Genomic DNA, 19,532 nt, shown 5'->3' on the forward strand with positions numbered 1-19,532 from the left:
AAAAATAGCAATGAAAGGCATCTATTTATATATATAAGCAAAGAATTCATTGACAGATATAAGTTTTGATTAACTGTATACTAAAATGCATTGCACTACGATATTTAGGAAGCAGAATATAAATGAGTTGAATACTTAAGATAAGCTTTGATTTACTGCACACCAAAATGCATGTTTCAATTACTGCAGCAGGCTCTCACTACGATGTTCAGGAGGCAAAATATAAACAAACTGAATACTTCATTTAAGCTTTGATTTACTGCACACCAAAATGCATGTTTCAGTTATTGTAGCAGTTCACACTAATAGGTTTAGAAAGCAAAATATAAACGAGCTGAATACTTCAGGTTATAAACACAGTGCAGGCATAAATAATCAGTCATAGTAATAGAGCAGAGAAACAAAGGTATTTTATCCCTGTGTGCAAACTTAACTTAATCCACGACATGCTGGGGAGCCCTTTACCGCCTGCTTGGACCTCTCTCCCCCTCAAGCACCACAAGCAAACAGGGAGGCAGCGCTGGGCCATGGCAGCTTCCACAATTCCATCTGCGAGCTTCCAAATCTCTCACCCACAGTTCAGTGCTTAAATAACTCGAAGCTTGGATTCTATCTCATTCTGGCATTTTCTAGCTATGTTATCAGTACTTGGCTGCTCTGCTGTGCTCCAGCCTTTGTTTTCCTTCCATCTTCTCCCTGTACTCTCGTTCTCAAGGTTGAGACGGAGTCTTCTACACAAACAAGCGTGAAAATAATATCATGAACTTTTCCACAATGTTTGGGAGGGGGTTTCAACAGGCAGTACGCTCATCTACACTGCTCAAGCTAATTAACCCTTTGCGTTACAATGTCTTCCGCATCTTTGCCTAATACTGAACAGGGTGCCATGTAGACTTTGCTTTTTTCTCCCCGCCAACACACACAATCTACAATGGCAGTGTGCATGTGTTAGGTGAGGGGTCCCTTAGGGTGGCACAACACATGCTGCAGCCCTTAGGGACCTTCCCTGGCCACAGGGCCCTTGGTACCACTGGTACCTTTTACAAGGGACTTATCTGTGTGCCAGGGGTGTGCCAATTGTGGAAACAATGGTACATTTTAGTGGAAAGAACACTGGTGCTGGTGCCTGGTTACCAGGGTCCCAGCACACTTCTCAGTCAAGTCAGCATCAGTATCAGGCAAAAAGTGGGGGGTAACTGCAACAGGGAGCCGTTTTCCTACAACATGCATATATGCTCGTGTTAAAATACATTTCACAAATATTTTGTAGGCGCACAATTTCCTGGTCTACTTCTGTAAGTTCTTGTGAATTCATGAATGGCACTAATTCAAAGACCTATACCATGGGTTCACTTTTGTGACTTTCTTTAAGAATTGGGTCCCTAATTAAGTCTGCCGTTGTTCTTATTAAAGTTCTGTTTCTCCCTCTATCTACCGGCTGGCTTTACCATGAGTAATCGCATTCTGCTCTTCCACAAGGAGCATGTTGGCACACAAAGTAGTTTTGTTCAGTGCAAGGAACTACTGTGGCAATCATTGGCGTAAAGAAACTGGAGGGGGCTTGTAGGAAGTTGGCTCTGTATGCACTATTTCAAAGTAAGAGATAGTGTGCACAGAGTCCAAGGGTTCCCCTTAGAGGTAAGATAGGGCAAAAAGAGATCATTATGATGCTCTATTTTGTGGTAGTGTGGTCGAGCAGTAGGCTTATCAGAGGGTAGTGTTAAGCATTTGTTGTACACACCCAGGCAATAAATGAGGAACACACACTCAAAGACTTACTCCAGGCCAATAGGTTTTTATATAGAAAAATATATTTTCTTAATTTAAGAACCACAAGTTCAAGATTTGAAGTAAATACATAAAATGCAAGGTACTCCACACAGGTAAGTTAGGAACTTTGAATTAGAGCAATATCGTATACAGTCTATACAGACCCCCAGGTCCCTCCATTGAAACCTATACAAAACCCGACGCCTGCTTTGCACACTACACCCGGCCACCCCTGTGCCACTGAGGGTGTGTTTTGTGTGCCTACTTGTGTCCCCCCCCCCCCCCCAGTGCTCTACAAAACCCCCCTGGTCTGCCCCCTGAGGACATGGGAACTTACCTGCTGGCAGACTGGAACCAGAGCACCCCTGTTCTCCATAGGTGCTTATGTGTTCTGGGCAACTATTTGACCTCTGCACCTGACCGGCCCTGAGCTGCTGGTGAGGTAACTTTGGGGTTGCCTTGAACCCCCAATGGTGGGCTGCCTATGCCCAAGAACTGAGACTTGTAAGTGTTTTACTTACCTGACAAATTAACCATTACTTACCTCCCCCAGGAACTCTTGAGTTTGCACTGTGTCCACTTTTAAAATAGCTTATTGCCATTTTAACAAAGACTGTATATGATATTGCTCTAATTCAAAGTTCCTAACTTACCTGTGTGGAGTACCTTGCAGTTTATGTATTTACTTCAAATCTTGAACTTGTGGTTCTGAAAATAAATAAAGAAAATATATTTTTCTATATAAAAACCTATTGACCTGGAATTGTCATTGAGTGTGTGTTCCTCATTTATTGCCTGTGTGTGTACAACAAATGCTTAACACTACCCTCTGATAAGCCTACTGCTCGACCACACTACCACAAAATAGAGCATTAGAATTATCTCTTTTTGCCACTATCTTACCTGTAAGGGGAACCCTTGGACTCTGTGCACACTATCTCTTACTTTGAAATAGTATATACAGAGCCAACTTCCTACACTGCAAAACTACTTTTACCTATTGCTTGACTTGCGCTCTTTGAGGGTAGTCTAGTTGCATATGCTCTCTTCCCACCACCACATCGAAGAAGAGTGCTGGCGCTCATTTTAAAAATGTGACTTAACTATGCCGTCTGCACTGTTTGTTAGCGTGGCCTTATCATGAATCCTATGGAGTCAGCCTACTGGTATCTGAAAATCTGCTTTCAAGTAAACCCGGATTTTTCAAAGTTCACCCAATACATGCTCGCCGGTGACTCTAGAAGAGCCTCAAGCTGAGGTAAAGATGGCTACAGACAAGGGACTTGTCTTTCGGGTAAATAGTTTCAGCCTCTTCCATTCGCTCCGTTGCCAATGGTTTTTAATGCACTGCCAGCGCGGCGCAGGTGGTCTTCACATTAAACTGCTGCTGTGTTACTCCTCCGTTGTTATTCACCTCGGCACTAAGACAGTTCCCTCTGGTTGGTGCATTAACCCTCCTTGCCACTGACTACTGCCCAGGGGTCTGTGCAGGCTTATGGTCTGTCCCACTCCCTCGCTTACCGCATCTTGCTTTGACGCCGGTGCTGTACCGCGCTCTGCGTCAGTTGCTTCCTGTACTCTGCGCTACGGGCAGTGGCCTTCTATGCCAGGCCAGGATGCCGTTGCCAGCAGGACTGCATTAATGCCATCTGTGCCAGGCACTCTTCCCGCACCCTCATTATAACCTTGTGTGCTAGGGGCTGTACATTAACTCTGTTTGCCTCCCTCCCCAGACTGACTTTGCCATGTTTAGTGGCACACATGTGGAGCGAGACTTTGTGGAAGCCCCATCTCAGATGCTTGAGAACTGGGTTTGGGAGAAGGAGCCTCTGCAGAAAATGTCAAAACACTACAAGACTGGCGCCCCCATCCCGGAGGAGCTGCTAACCAAACTGATGAAGTCTCGGCTCGCCAACACAGGTACCGCTGCTTCTCGAGCTCACAGAATCCGTCCCACTAACAATACTGCTCTTCTGTGACAAGCAACCCTTCAGTTATTCATTTACCCTACTCCACAGACCCATGCTCTCACACCAGCCATCTCTCCCTTCCGTCCACCCCTCCAATCACAATCCACCTTTTGGTTACACCCTTTAACCTGAGATCTTCATGTCTCCTCATGTCTCCCCTCCCAGTACTTTTCTTCTGACCCCAGCCAATAAATCCTTTTAGCACATTCGAGGCCTCTCACTGTCCCTGGTGGAGGAGCATCTGGAAATAATGTCCCATATACTGCATAAATGGTCCTTCTCCCCCTGCACTCTCCTCATCCTCCCCATCTTCCTGTCACAGTGTAGGTCAATCATCTGTGTCAGACTGCACTCGTCTAGAAGCATCTCTGCTCTCAATCTCTCCTCCACCATGGAGAAGTCCTCTGATCTGTGTGACTGCACTTGTCTAGAAGCATCTTTTCTCTCGGCCTCTCCTCCACCATGGAGAAGGCCTCTCTGATCTGTGTCAGACTGCATCTCTATAGAGGCATCGCTTGTCTCAGCCTCTCCTCCACCATGGAGAAGGCCTCTCTGATCCGCCAGGCTGCACCCCTACAGAGCCATCTCTTGTCTCAGCCTCTCCTCCACCATGGAGAAGGTCTCTGATCTGTGTCAGGCTGCACTCCTATAGAGCCATCTCTTGCCTCAGCCTCTCCTCCACCATGGAGAAGTCCTCTGATCTGTGTCAGACTGCACTTGTCTAGAAGCATCTTTTCTCTCGGCCTCTCCTCCACCATGGAGAAGGCCTCTCTGATCTGTGTCAGACTGCATCTCTATAGAGGCATTGCTTGCCTCAGCCTCTCCTCCTCCATGGAGAAGGTGTCTCTGATCTGTCAGACTGCACCTCTCTAGAAGCATCTCTTGCCTCAGCCTATCTTCTACCATGGAGAAGGCCTCTGATCTGTGTCAGACTGCACCGCTATAGAGGCATCTCTTGCCTCAGCCTCTCCTCCACCATGGAGAAGGTGTCTCTGATCTGTGTCAGACTGCACCCCTGACTGCATCTCTATAGAGGCATTGCTTGTCTCAGCCTCTCCTCCACCATGGAGAAGGTGTCTCTGATCTGTGTCAGACTGCACCTCTATAGAGGCATCGCTTGTCTCAGCCTCTCCTCCACCATGGAGAAGGCCTCTCTGATCTGTCAGACTGCACCCCTGACTGCACCTCTGTAGAGCCATCTCTTGTCTCAGCCTCTCCTCCACCATGGAGAGGTTCTCTCTGATCTGTGTCAGGCTGCACCGCTATAGAGGCATCGTTTGCTTCCTCCACCATGGAGAAGGTCTCTGATCTGTGTCAGGCTGCACCTCTCTAGAAGTATCTCTTGCCTCAGCCTATCCTCTACCATTGAGAAGGCCTCTGATCTGTGTCAGACTGCACCGCTATAGAGGCAGCTCTTGTCTCAGCCTCTCCTCCACCATGGAGAAGGTCTCTCTGATCTGTCAGGCTGCACCGCTATAGAGGCATCTCTTGCCTCAGCCTCTCCTCCACCATGGAGAAGGTGTCTCTGATCTGTGTCAGACTGCACCTCTATAGAGGCATCGCTTGCTTCATCCACCATGGAGAAGGTCTCTGATCTGTGTCAGACTGCACCCCTGACTGCACCCCTATAGCGCCATCTCTTGTCTCAGCCTCTCCTCCACCATAGAGAGGTTCTCTCTGATCTGTGTCAGGCTGCACCGCTATAGAGGCATCGTTTGCTTCCTCCACTATGGAGAAGGTCTCTGATCTGTCTCAGGCTGCACCTCTCTAGAAGTATCTCTTGCCTCAGCCTATCCTCTACCATTGAGAAGGTCTCTGATCTGTGTCAGACTGCACCGCTATAGAGACAGCTCTTGTCTCAGCCTCTCCTCCACCATGGAGAAGGTGTCTCTGATCTGTGTCAGGCTGCGCCGCTATAGAGGCATCGCTTGCTTCGTCCACCATGGAGAAGGTCTCTGATCTGTGTCAGACTGCACCCCTGACTGCACCTCTGTAGAGGCATCTCTTATCTCAGCCTTTCCTCCACCATGGAGAGGGTCTCTGATCTGTGTCAGACTGTACCCCTGATTGCACCCCTATAGAGGCATCTCTTGCCTCAGCCTCTCCTCCATCATGGAGAAGGTCTCATTAACCTGTGGCACGTTGGACCCCATTGATGTCAATGTTACTTCTCTCTCTCTCTCTCTCTCTCCACCATTCTGCAGCTCTCTGCGTCCATTTCATATCATTTATAGGATCTCTTCCTGTTTCTTCTCCTGTCTCTTGTCCTTTTTCTTCTCGCTCGGCCACCTTCTGGCGCAGGTTTGTTTGCTCTGCAGCAGACAGCATCCCATTCTCTTGTCTCCTCTATCCGCCCTTTGATTCTGGTTTCATTAACTTGTGCCAGAGTGCTCCCTATTTATGGCTTTTCTTTTACCCTCTCTCATTGGGCAGGACTCTTCAACTTACGGCAGATTGTCCTTGCAACAGTGGACCAGGTGCTGCATACACAGACTGGCGTTGATCCCGCAGAAGAGTACGCCCGCATCTGCCGAGAGGTCCTGGGCATTCCAGCATCACCAGGTAAGACATATATTTACTTGGTGGTGCTTGTGGTGTTCGAGAGTCTCTCACTACCGTAGATTGTTTCTTCTCTTCCAAAGCGCTGCCTGAAATGTGAACAAGGACCAGATGTAATAATGCTGTGTTCAGAGACCAAAGTGGCTAATGATGTGGGTTTATACAGCTTCCAGATGTTGGTTGGGTCCCAAGCACAGGATGGTGGTGGCTTTTATTAAACTAGCACATGCGATGTCTGGCCGTAGGAGCTTTTGTTAGACAACCAGGTCCTTGTTCTGTTTTTGAGCAGCCAGTGGGTCCTCCAGCTCCACAGACCGGTGGTGTTACAGAGAAGGCCATGGCCTTGGGGTCTGTAATGAAGAAGGCCTGTTGAGACTACCAGTGCCTTGAAGTCTGTCTGCTTTGCACCTGGTAAGCAGTGGGTATCCTTGGGCTCGAAGTGATGTCCTCTGTGACGTACAGCAGTACTTAGGCAGTAAAATTGGGCAGTAGCTCCTTTAGTCACTAACCTGGGTGTGGGAGGACCTCCTGTTATAGTCTCGGCTCCATACATGACGGCCATGAGTGGGACGACTTGTAGAAAGACTGGTGAGAGCAGTTCCTTATGTGATGGCTTCCTGGGGCAGCGGACACGCTTCTCCCTTCTCCACACACATTGTGGCCAAAAGTTGGCCTCATGCGGCCTCAAATCTGGTCTCTCTACTCCTCAGGCACCAACATGCCGGCCACCTTTGGCCATCTGGCAGGAGGCTACGACGCGCAGTACTACGGCTACCTCTGGAGCGAAGTGTACTCCATGGACATGTTCTCCACTCGCTTCAAGCAGGAGGGTATCATGAACAGCAAGGTACGTAGTACTGAGGGGAGCAATGTATGAGAATACGCAGAGGGTGTCGGAGTGGGCACTGCCAAGGAAGGCCACAAGAAGGTAGCAGTAGGTGCGGCCACGGCACGAAAACAAGGAAATCAGTCTTGTGTGAGGGTAGGTCAGGCAGTGCTGCGTGTGAGTACTGCATGGGAAGCGGTGTGGGAGACCTGGGTATGAGCAGCATGGGGGTAGGTCAGGCAGTGCTGTGTGTGAGTAACTGCATGGGGAGCAGTAAGGGAGACCTGGGTATGAGTGCAGCATGGAGGTAGGTCAGGCAGTGCTGTGCGTGAGTAACTGCATGGGAAGCGGTGAGGGAGACCTGGGTATGAGTGCAGCATGGGGGTAGGTCAGGCAGTGCTGCGTGCGAGTACTGCATAGGAAGCGGTGAGGGAGAACTGAGTATGAGTGCAGCATGGGGGTAGGTCAGGCAGTGCTGCATGTGAGTAACTGCATGGGAAGCAGGAAGGGAGACCTGGGTATGAGTGCAGCATGGGGGTAGGTCAGGCAGTGCTGCGTGCGAGTAACTGCATGGGAAGCAGCAAGGAAGAAATGGGTATGAGTGCAGCATGGGGGTAGGTCAGGCAGTGCTGTGTGCGAGTAACTGCATGGGAAACAGTAAGGGCGACCTGGGTATGAGTGCAGCATGGAGGTAAGTCAGGCAGTGCTGTGTGCGAGTAACTGCATGGGAAGCAGTAAGGGAGACCTAGGTATTCGTTCAGCATGGGGGTAGGTCAGGCAGTGCTGCGTGTGAGTAACTACATGAGAAGCAGTAAGGGCGACCGAGGTATTAGTGCAGCATGGAGGTAGGTCAGGCAGTGCTGTGTGCGAGTACTGCATGGAAAGCAGTAAGGGAGACCTGGGTATGAGTGCAGCTTGGAGGTAGGTCAGGCAATGCTGCGTGTGAGTACTGCATGGGAAGCAGTAGGGGAGACCTCGGTATGAGTGCAGCATGGGGGTAGGTCAGGCAGTGCTGTGTGAGAGTAACTGCATAGTAAGCAGTAAGGGAGACCTGGGTATGAGTGCAGCATGGAGGTAGGTCAGGCAGTGCTGTGTGAGAGTACTGCATGGGAAGAGATGGGAGAGATCAGGGTATTAGTGCAGCATGGGGGTAGGTTAGGCAGTGCTGCCTGTGAGTACTGCATGGGAAGCAGTAAGGGAGACCTGGGTATGAGTGCTGCATGGGGTAGGTCAGGCAGTGCTGCGTGCGAGTACTGCATGGGAAGCAGTAAGGGAGACCTGGGTATGAGTGCAGCATGGGGTAGGTCAGGCAGTGCTGCGTGCGAGTAACTGCATGGGAAGCAGTAAGGGAGACCTGGGTATGAGTGCAGCATGGGAGGTAGGTCAGGCAGTGCTGCGTGTGAGTACTGCATGGGAAGCAGTAAGGGAGACCTGGGTATGAGTGCTGCATGGGGTAGGTCAGGCAGTGCTGCGTGTGAGTACTGCATGGGAAGCAGTAAGGGAGACCTGCGTATAAGTGCAGCATGGGGGTAGGTCAGTCAGTGCTGCGTGTGAGTAACTGCATGGGAAGCAGTAAGGGAGACCTGGGTATGAGTGCAGCATGGGGGTAGGTCAGGCAGTGCTGCGTGCGAGTAACTGCATGGGAAGCACTAAGGGAGACCTGGGTATGAGTGCAGCATGGGGGTAGGTCAGGCAGTGCTGCGTGCGAGTAACTACATGCGCGGTATGAGTGCAGCATGGAGGTAGGTCAGGCAGTGCTGCGTGTGAGTACTTCTTTGGAAGCAGTAATAGAGACCTGGATATTAGTGCAGCATGGGGGTAGGTCAGGCAGTGCTGCGTGTGAGTATTTCTTTGGAAGCAGTAATAGAGACCTGGATATTAGTGCAGCATGGGGGTAGGTCAGGCAGTGCTGCGTGTGAGTACTTCTTTGGAAGCAGTAAGGGAGACCTGGGTATTAGTGCAGCTTGGGGGTAGGTCAGACAGTGCTGCATGTGAGTACCTCTTTGGAAGCAGTAAGGGAGTCCTGGGTATTAGTGCAGCTTGGGGGTAGGTCAGACAGTGTTGCATGTGAGTACCTCTTTGGAAGCAGTAAGGGAGTCCTGGGTATTAGTGCAGCTTGGGGGTAGGTCATGCAGTGCTACTTGTGGGTAACTGCATGGGAAGCAGTCAGGGAGACCTGGGTATGAGTTCAGCATTGGGGTAGGTCAGGCAGTGCTGCTTGTGAGTAACTGCATGGGAAGCACTAAGGGAGACCTTGGTATGAGTGCAGCATGGGGGTAGGTCAGGCAGTGCTGCCTGTGAGTACAGCATGGGAAGGGGATAAGGGAGACCTGGGTATGAGTGCAGCATGGGGGCAGGTCAGGCAGTGTTGCGTATGAGTACTGCATGGGAAGAATAAGGGAGACCTGGGTATTAGTGCAGCATGTGGGTAGGTCAGGCAGTGCTGCCTGTGAGTGCATGGGAAGCAGTAAGGGAGACCTGGGTATCAGTGCAGCATGGAGGTAGGTCAGGCAATGCTGTGTGCGAGTAACTGCATGGGAAGCAGTAAGGGAGGCCTGGAGTATGAGTGCAGCATGGGGGTAGGTCAGGCAGTGCTGCGTGCGAGTAACTGCATGGGAAGCAATAAGGGAGACCTGGGTATGAGTGCAGCATGGAGGTAGGTCAGGCACTGCTGTGTGCGAGTAACTGCATGGGAAGCAGTAAGGGAGACCTGGGTATGAGTGCAGCATGGAGGTAGGTCAGGCCCTGCTGCTTGCGAGTAACTGCATGGGAAGCACTAAGGGTGACCTGGGTATGAGTGCAGCATGGGGGTAGGTCAGGCAGTGCTGCGTGCGAGTAACTGCATGGGAAGCAGTAAGGGAGACCTGGGTATGAGTGCAGCATGGAGATAGGTCAGGCAGTGCTGCTTGTGAGTAACTGCATGGGAAGCAGTAAGGGAGACCTGGGTATGAGTGCAGCATGGAGGTAGGTCAGGCAGTGCTGCTTGTGAGTAACTGCATGGGAAGCAGTAAGGGAGACCTGGGTATTAGTGCAGCATGCGGGTAGGTCAGGCAGTGCTGCGTGTGAGTAACTGCATGGGAAGCAGGAAGGGAGACCTGGGTATGAGTGCAGCATGGGGGTAGGTCAGGCAGTGCTGCGTGCGAGTAACTGCATGGGAAGCAGCAAGGAAGAAATGGGTATGAGTGCAGCATGGGGGTAGGTCAGGCAGTGCTGTGTGCGAGTAACTGCATGGGAAACAGTAAGGGCGACCTGGGTATGAGTGCAGCATGGAGGTAAATCAGGCAGTGCTTTGTGCGAGTAACTGCATGGGAAGCAGTAAGGGAGACCTGGGTATTAGTTCAGCATGGGGGTAGGTCAGGCAGTGCTGCGTGTGAGTAACTACATGAGAAGCAGTAAGGGAGACCGAGGTATTAGTGCAGCATGGAGGTAGGTCAGGCAGTGCTGTGTGCGAGTACTGCATGAGAAGAGATGGGAGAGATCAGGGTATTAGTGCAGCATGGGGTAGGTTAGGCAGTGCTGCCTGTGAGTACTGCATGGGAAGCAGTAAGGGAGACCTGGGTATGAGTGCAGCATGGAGGTAGGTCAGGCCCTGCTGCGTGCGAGTAACTGCATGGGAAGCACTAAGGGTGACCTGGGTATGAATGCAGCATGGGGGTAGGTCAGGCAGTGCTGCGTGCGAGTAACTGCATGGGAAGCAGTAATGGAGACCTGGGTATGAGTGCAGCATGGAGGTAGGTCAGGCAGTGCTGCGTGCGAGTAACTGCATGGGAAGCAGTAAGGGAGACCTGGGTATGAGTGCAGCATGGGGGTAGGTCAAGCAGTGCTGTGTGTGAGTAACTGCATGGGAAGCAGTAAAGAAGACCTGGGTATGAGTGCAGCATGGGGGTAGGTCAGGCAGTGCTGCGTCCGAGTACTGCATGGGAAGCGATAAGGGAGACCTGGGTATTAGTGCAGCATGGAGGTAGGTCAGGCAGTGCTGCGTGCGAGTAACTGCATGGGAAGCAGTGAGGGAAACCTGGGTATGAGTGCAGCATGGAGGTAGGTCAGGCAGTGCTGCGTGCGAGTAACTGCATGGGAAGCAGTGAGGGAAACCTGGGTATAAGTGCAGCATGGAGGTAGGTCAGGCAGTGCTGCCTGTGAGTAACTGCATGGGAAGCAGTAAGGGAGACCTGGGTATGAGTGCAGCATGGGGGTAGGTCAGGCAGTGCTGCGTGCGAGTAACTACATGGGAAGCAGTGAGGGAGACCGCGGTATGAGTGCAGCATGGAGGTAGGTCAGGCAGTGCTGCGTGTGAGTACTTCTTTGGAAGCAGTAATAGAGACCTGGGTATTAGTGCAGCATGGGGGGTAGGTCAGGCAGTGCTGCCTGTGAGTGCATGGGAAGCAGTAAGGGAGACATGGGTATGAGTGCAGCATGGAGGTAGGTCAGGCAGTGCTGCGTGTGAGTAACTGCATGGGAAGCAGTAAGGGAGACCTGGGTATGAGTGCAGCATGGGGGTAGGTCAGGCAGTGCTGCGTGTGAGTAACTACATGCGCGGTATGAGTGCAGCATGGAGGTAGTTCAGGCAGTGCTGCGTGTGAGTACTTCTTTGTAAGCAGTAATAGAGACCTGGATATTAGTGCAGCATGGGGGTAGGTCAGGCAGTGCTGCGTGTGAGTACTTCTTTGGAAGCAGTAAGGGAGACCTGGGTATTAGTGCAGCTTGGGGGTAGGTCAGGCAGTGCTGCATGTGAGTACTTCTTTGGAAGCAGTAAGGGAGACCTGGGTATTAGTGCAGCTTGGGGGTAGGTCAGGCAGTGCTGCTTGTGGGTAACTGCATGGGAAGCAGTCAGGGAGACCTGGGTATGAGTGCAGCATGGGGGCAGGTCAGGCAGTGCTGCCTGTGGGTAACTGCATGGGAAGCAGTCAGGGAGACCTGGGTATGAGTGCAGCATGGGGGCAGGTCAGGCAGTGCTGCCTGTGAGTACAGCATGGGAAGGGGATAAGGGAGACCTGGGTATGAGTGCAGCATGTGGGTAGGTCAGGCAGTGCTGCCTGTGAGTGCATGGGAAGCAGTAAGGGAGACCTGGGTATGAGTGCAGCATGGGGGTAGGTCAGGCAGTGCTGCTTGTGGGTAACTGCATGGGAAGCAGTCAGGGAGACCTGGGTATGAGTGCAGCATGGGGGCAGGTCAGGCAGTGCTGTGTGTGAGTAACTGCATGGGAAGCAGTAAGGGAGACCTGGGTATGAGTGCAGCATGGGGGTAGGTCAGGCAGTGCTGCGTGCGAGTAACTGCATGGGAAGCAGTAAGGGAGGCCTGGGGTATGAGTGCAGCATGGGGGCAGGTCAGGCAGTGCTGCGTGTGAGTACTTCTTTGGAAGCAGTAATAGAGACCTGGGTATTAGTGCAGCATGGGGGTAGGTCAGGCAGTGCTGCCTGTGAGTGCATGGGAAGCAGTAAGGGAGACATGGGTATGAGTGCAGCATGTAGGTAGGTCAGGCAGTGCTGCGTGTGAGTAACTGCATGGGAAGCAGTAAGGGAGACCTGGGTATGAGTGCAGCATGGGGGTAGGTCAGGCAGTGCTGCGTGTGAGTAACTACATGCGCGATATGAGTGCAGCATGTAGGTAGTTCAGGCAGTGCTGCGTGTGAGTACTTCTTTGTAAGCAGTAATAGAGACCTGGATATTAGTGCAGCATGGGGGTAGGTCAGGCAGTGCTGCGTGTGAGTACTTCTTTGGAAGCAGTAAGGGAGACCTGGGTATTAGTGCAGCTTGGGGGTAGGTCAGGCAGTGCTGCATGTGAGTACTTCTTTGGAAGCAGTAAGGGAGACCTGGGTATTAGTGCAGCTTGGGGGTAGGTCAGGCAGTGCTGCTTGTGGGTAACTGCATGGGAAGCAGTCAGGGAGACCTGGGTATGAGTGCAGCATGGGGGCAGGTCAGGCAGTGCTGCCTGTGAGTACAGCATGGGAAGGGGATAAGGGAGACCTGGGTATTAGTGCAGCATGGGGGTAGGTCAGGCAGTGTTGCGTATGAGTACTGCATGGGAAGCGATAAGGGAGACCTGGGTATTAGTGCAGCATGTGGGTAGGTCAGGCAGTGCTGCCTGTGAGTGCATGGGAAGCAGTAAGGGAGACCTGGGTATGAGTGCAGCATGGAGGTAGGTCAGGCAGTGCTGCATGCGAGTAACTGCATGGGAAGCAGTAAGGGAGGCTTGGAGTATGAGTGCAGCATGGGGGTAGGTCAGGCAGTGCTGCGTGCGAGTAACTGCATGGGAAGCAATAAGGGAGACCTGGGTATGAGTGCAGCATGGAGGTAGGTCAGGCAGTGCTGTGTGCGAGTAACTGCATGGGAAGCAGTAAGGGAGGCCTGGGGTATGAGTGCAGCATGGAGGTAGGTCAGGCCCTGCTGCGTGCAAGTAACTGCATGGGAAGCACTACGGGTGACCTGGGTATGAGTGCAGCATGGGGGTAGGTCAGGCAGTGCTGCGTGCGAGTAACTGCATGGGAAGCAGTAAGGGAGACCTGGGTATGAGTGCAGCATGGAGGTAGGTCAGGCAGTGCTGCGTGCGAGTAACTGCATGGGAAGGAGTAAGGGAGACCTGGGTATGAGTGCAGCATGGAGGTAGGTCAGGCAGTGCTGCGTGCGAGTAACTGCATGGGAAGCAGTAAGGGAGACCTGGGTATGAGTGCAGCATGGGGGTAGGTCAGGCAGTGCTGCGTGTGAGTACTGCATGGGAAGCAGTAAGGGAGACCTGGGTATGAGTGCATCATGGGCGCAGGTCAGGCAGTGCTGTGTGCGAGTAACTGCATGGGAAGCAGTAAGGGAGACCTGGGTATGAGTGCAGCATGGGGGTAGGTCAGGCAGTGCTGCATGTGAGTACTGCATTGGAAGCAGTAAGGGAGACCTGGGTATGAGTGCAGCATGGAGGTAGGTCAGGCAGTGCTGTGTGCGAGTAACTGCATGGGAAAGCAGTAAGGGAGACCTGGGTATGAGTGCAGCATGGGGGTTAGTCAGACAGTGCTGCATGTGAGTACATCATGGGAAGCAGTAAGGGCGACCTGGGTATGAGTGCAGCATGTGTGTAGGTCAGACAGTTCTGCATGTGAGTACTGCATGGCAAGCGATAACGGAGACCTGGGTATTAGTGCAGCATGGGGACAGGTCAGGCATTGCCTCCTGTGAGTACTGCATGGGAAGCCGTAAGGGATACCTGGGTATAAGTGCAGCATGGGGGTAGGTCAGGGAGTGCTGTGTGAGAGTACTGCATGGGAAGAGATGAGCGAGATCTGGGTATTAGTGCAGCATGGGGGTAGGTTAGGCAGTGCTGCGTGAGAGTACTGCATGGGAAGCGATAAGAGAGGTCTGGGTATTAGTGCAGCATTGGGATATGTCAGGCAGTGCTGCCTGTAAGTACTGCATAGTATGTGACAAGGGAGACCTGGGTATTAGTGCTGCATGGGGGTAGGTCAGGCAGTGTTGTGTTGGGAAGCAGTAAGGGAGAAGTGGGTATTAGTGCCGTATCCAGGTACGTCAGGTGTGTGGGGGTATGTCAAGCAGTGCTGTGTGTGTGTACTGCATTGGAAGCAGTAAGGGAGACCTGGGTATTAGTGCAGCATGGGGGCAGGTCAGGCAGTGCTGTGTGCGAGTAATTGCATGGCAAGCAGTAATGGAGACCCGGGTATGAGTGCAGCATGTGGGTAGGTCAGGCAGTGCTGTGTGAGAGTACTGCATGGGTAGAGATGAGAGAGACCAGGGTATTAGTGCAGCATGGGGGTAGGTTAGGCAGTGCTGCCTGTGAGTACTGCATGGTATGTGACAAGGGAGACCTGGGTATTACTGTCTCATGGGGATAGGTCAGGCAGTGCTGCCTGTGAGTATTGCATGGGAGGCCAAAAGAGAGACCTGGGTATTAGTGCAGCATCGGGGTAGGTCAGGTGGAGGTAGGTCAGGCAGTGCTGTGTGCAAGTACTGCACGGGAAGCAGCAAAGGAGACATGGGTATTAGTGCAGCATGGGGGTAGGTCAGGCAGTGCTGCGTGAGAGTACTGCGAGGAAAGAGATGAGGATCTGGGTATTGGTGCAGCTTGGGGTATGTCAGGCAGTGCTGTGTTGGGAAGCAGTAAGAGAGAAGTGGGTATTAGTGCCGTCTCCAGGTAGCTCAGGTGGTGAGGGTATGTCAGGCAGTGCTGCGTGCAGGTACTGCATGGGAAGCGGTATGGGAGACCTGGGTAGTAGTGCAGCATGGGGGTAGATCAGGCAGGCTGGCTGTGAGTACTGCATGGTAAGGGATAAGGGAGAACTGGGTATGAGTGCAGCATGGGGGTAGGTCAGGCAGTGCTGCCTGTGAGTACTGCATGGGAAGTGGTAAGGGAGACTGGCTATTACACAAATACTAGAATACTGAATAGGCAATCCCCCAACTGGAGATAAGTAAACACACTATTATATGCACATTAGCAATCAGTAAATAGCTCATAAAGCAATATGCATAGGCAAAAGTGTAGGTAAACAGTGAGGGCCCTAGGGGATGGCCAAACCATACACTAAGAAAGTGGAATGTGAAAGGCTGTCGCCCACCCAAGGAAGTGGTATCGGTAGGAGGGAGCCGGAGGAACTAGGAACCCCAAGAGGTGAGTACCAGAGTGACCCCCAGCGACCAGGAGAGCAGAGGGAAGTACCTGGTTTTACCCAAAACCAACAGAGGACTTTGGAAAAGGATTATGCAAGACCCAACCAAGACTGGAAGAACCCAGAGGTGGATCCTGACAATAGAGGACCTGCAAAGGAAGGGGACCAAGTCCAGTTCGAGTTGGAGTGTCTGGTTGTGGCAGGAGCCACTACCCACCCTTATGTGGATGCAGGACCATATCGACGGTGGACGAAGAAGGTTAGCAATGCCGTACAGGAGATGAGGAGGAGTCCCAGAAGTGATGCAAGTGATGTCCCACGCCACCGGTCGTGATGCAGTTAGCCAGTGGTGCTTGAAAACCACCAACAAGCCTTGGCAAACACAAAAGGGTAGAGGGTTTTGCAAGGCTGAAGATGACCAACAAGGCCCAGGGGAATCAGCCTAAGGAGGGAAGTCCCGGGTGACAGTCGGCTGCTGGGAGAGTCACTAGAAGAGGATACAGCCCCCTCAGGCAACCCACTGGCAGCAGGCACAGGAGTTGCAGAGAGGCCCAATCAGCACACCTGAAAAGGAGTCTCACGTCGCTGGAGCAGCAGGCAGGAGACTGTGCTTTGCAGGAAGGAGTGCTGGGGGCCGGGGCTACACGAAGCCTGAAGATTCCTTGGAGGAGGAACAAACAAGCCTTGGTAGCTGCAAGAGTCACGGTGCACAATGGTACTGTCCTGCAAGGAGAGGCAAGGACCACGCAGTTCTGGAGGAGAGAGGATTCACGTCGCCGGTCATCGTTGCAGTTGGTGCTTGCGGATAAAGGGGAGTGACTGCTTCACTCCAAAGTAGATTCCTTCTTAATTCTTGTGCAGGCTGAAGACTCGTCGCTCTCCGAGGATACACAGCCAGGGAAGTGTTGCAGTTGCTGGAAGGAGCTGGAGAAACAATGTGGCAGGGCGAAGTCGCAGATTGTCGGTTCTTGGAGGGTCCAGTTACAGTTCTTGTGACCAGAAAATAAAGTAAACGATGTACAGGAGTCCTTCTGAAATCTTGCAGGTCAAATCTGAGGACCCACGCAAGAGGGAGACCCTAAATAGCCCAGGCAGAGGGATTGGTCACCTAGCAGGGTGACCACCTATCAGTATGGGGCTGTGACGTCACCTGCCTGACCTGGCCACTCAAATGCTTCCAGAGCCTCTGCCCACCGTGGATTCAAGAGGGCAGAATCAAGTGGCCAACTGGAGAAGCTCTAAGCACCACCCCTGCTGTTTTGATGTACAAGGGCGTGGTCACTCCCCTTTCCATTGTCCAGTTTCGTGCTAGAGCAGGGACCAGGGGTCCCTGGACTGGTGCAAACTGGTTTATGCAAGGAGGGCTACCCCTCCCAAGCCATGTAACACCTGTTTCCAAGGGAGAGGGTGTAACACCCTCTCCGACAGGAAATCCTTTGTTCTGCCTTCCCCTGCCTGAGCTGGTCAAGCAGCAGGAGGGCAGGAACATGTCTGCGGGGTTGCAGTAGCGCAGGCGGCCCGGAAAACCCCAGAAGACTGTCAGGAGCAATGCTGGTGGTCCTCTAAGGAGCCCACAGAGTGCATGGAATCATACTTCCAATACTGGCAACAGTATTGGGGTATGATGCTCACATGTTTAATACCAAACATGCCCAGGTTCAGAGTTACCATTATGAAGCTGGACACAGGGACCTGTGTCCAGTACACGCATAAAATGGCTTCCCCACACTTATGAAGTCCAGTGAATTGGAGATGAAGTTCGTAGGGGCACTTCTGCCCATGCAGGGGTGCTCTCACACACTGGCCCCTCCACCCTGCCCTCTGGGCTACAAGTGCCAGGCATAGGGGTGACTTACAGTGACCTGTAGTGAATGGGTGCACGCACCTTTTCACGCAGGCCGCAACAACAGGCCTGCAGACACATTTTGCATGGACTTCCATGGGTGACACAATACATGCTGCAGCCCATGGGGATCCCCTGGTGGCCCAATGCCCTAGGTACCTAAATACCATATACTAGGGACCTAAATGGGGGCATAAGTATGCCAATTGTGGAGTGTGCTACATCCTAAGCAACCAAATTTTGTGGGAGCGCGCACATTCACTGGGGGCCTGGTTAGCATCATCACAGTGAACACAATCAAAACACACTGACAGCAGGCAAAAAGTGCAGGTAACCATGCCAAAAAGAGGGAACTTTCCTACAGTGATGACATCACCAAATGTTTACAGCCTATGAGAGGGCCCGTATTGCCCGAAAGTTTGACACACAGCATTGAAGCTCTCTTCTTTGGGAAATATTCTCAGGAAGGTGCAGCAATTGACTCCTGACACTGAATGAGGCAGATGTTAAGTCCTGTGGCCTCATGAAGGACACCCTGATTGAAAACGTTGGACTTGCACTGAGGAATATAGAATCCGGTTCAGGGAGACTCACAAAACCCCAATTTTTTCAGTGAAAACACTGGGTGGTTGGTTAAAGGGACGTCAGTTGCAGGATTATGATGGTCCTCGTAATTTGACATCTAACTGTACTTCAGTGGACCAGGGACCAATCTCTCCCTAAGAGCTGGGGAGGAAGGCTGATCATGGGGTGAGAAGGAGGGAGTCCAAGACAAGACGTGGAGAGGATGACCACAAGAAAGAGTCAGGTAAGCCCTCCCCCAAGAGAAAAAGGTGGACAACCCGTAAATAAAGAAAATAAGTCCTCTGTAGGCCCCCAAAAATATGTTCATAAGGGTGGGTCCCTTAGATACCTCGCAAAACAAAAGTGGGTACCAGGGAAAAAACTGGGATGCCAGTAAGGCATTGGTGCTTTGACTGTAGGCAGACAGGGCACCGAATAGAGGACACTGTCTGTCCTAAAAACAAACCCAGTAGTAAACCCCCAGAGGTTGCCGGTGTAGCCACAGGGAATGATTCCTTAGATGAAGAGGTTCTCATAGCCTTTAACTGGAAAGTGAGGCCAACACGTGAGTTGGAGATTCCAGATGTGAGTAGACACTTCCACCACCTACGGGTGAATGGAATCCCAGCCACTGCCCTGAGAGACACTTGTGCCAGTCACACTATTGTGCATGACAGGCTGGTGTTCTCAAACCAGTATATCCCAGGAGAGACTGCCAGAGTAAGGGTTATTCCAGGGAATGTCACTGATAGGCCAGTAGCTGTTGTGCCTATAGAGATAGATGGGTCCTTTAGCTGGAGAAGGGTGGTAGTCAGTACAGACCTCCCCTTTGATTGTCTCCTTGGTAATGACCTCATGTAGGAAAGTACCATCTTTCTTTACATTTTACCCCCAATTTCTGCCTGTTTGTCAGTCTGCTTTGCCTGTCTCACTGGGATCCTGCTAACCAGGACCCTAGTGCTCATAGTTTGTGGCCTATGTGTGTTATCAGTAGTGCTTAACTGTGTCACTGAAGTTCTGCTAACCAGAACTCCAGTGCTTATGCTCTCTCTACTTACCAAATTTGTCACTACACGTTAGTGATTCCATATTCCAATTCTGATTGGCACACTGGACTCCCCTTATAAGTCCTTAGTATATGGTACCTAGGTACCCAGGACATTGGGGTTCCAGGAGATCCTTATGGGCTGCAGCATTTATTTTGCCACCCATAGGGAGATCTGACAATTCTTACACAGGCCTGCCACTGCAGCCTGAGTGAAATAGTGCACACACTATTTCACAGCCATTTTCACTGCACCAGGTAACTTATAAGTCACCTATATGTCTAACCTTCATTTACTAGGTGCAAAGTTACTATGTGTGAGGGCACCCTTGCACTAGCAAAGGTGCCCC

At 51.8% G+C, this 19,532-nt stretch overlaps 1 protein-coding gene across 4 annotated transcripts in view; it reads left to right on the forward strand.

Annotated features, from left to right (window-relative positions):
* THOP1 (thimet oligopeptidase 1) overlaps positions 1–19,532 on the forward strand; it is a 236,187-nt gene that overhangs the window by 185,088 nt on the left and 31,567 nt on the right. For 2 of the 4 annotated variants that reach the window (XM_069215804.1, XM_069215805.1), the window contains exons 10-12: positions 3,504–3,690; positions 6,174–6,302; positions 7,010–7,146. In XM_069215804.1, coding sequence (XP_069071905.1) covers positions 3,504–3,690; positions 6,174–6,302; positions 7,010–7,146 — 453 coding nt within the window. The remainder of the gene's footprint in view (positions 1–3,503; positions 3,691–6,173; positions 6,303–7,009; positions 7,147–19,532) is intronic. The other 2 variants (XM_069215806.1, XM_069215807.1) reach the window with 1 other exon arrangement.

The sequence above is a fragment of the Pleurodeles waltl genome, chromosome 12 (genome assembly GCF_031143425.1).
Source record: "Pleurodeles waltl isolate 20211129_DDA chromosome 12, aPleWal1.hap1.20221129, whole genome shotgun sequence".
Classification (NCBI taxonomy): domain Eukaryota; kingdom Metazoa; phylum Chordata; class Amphibia; order Caudata; family Salamandridae; genus Pleurodeles; species Pleurodeles waltl.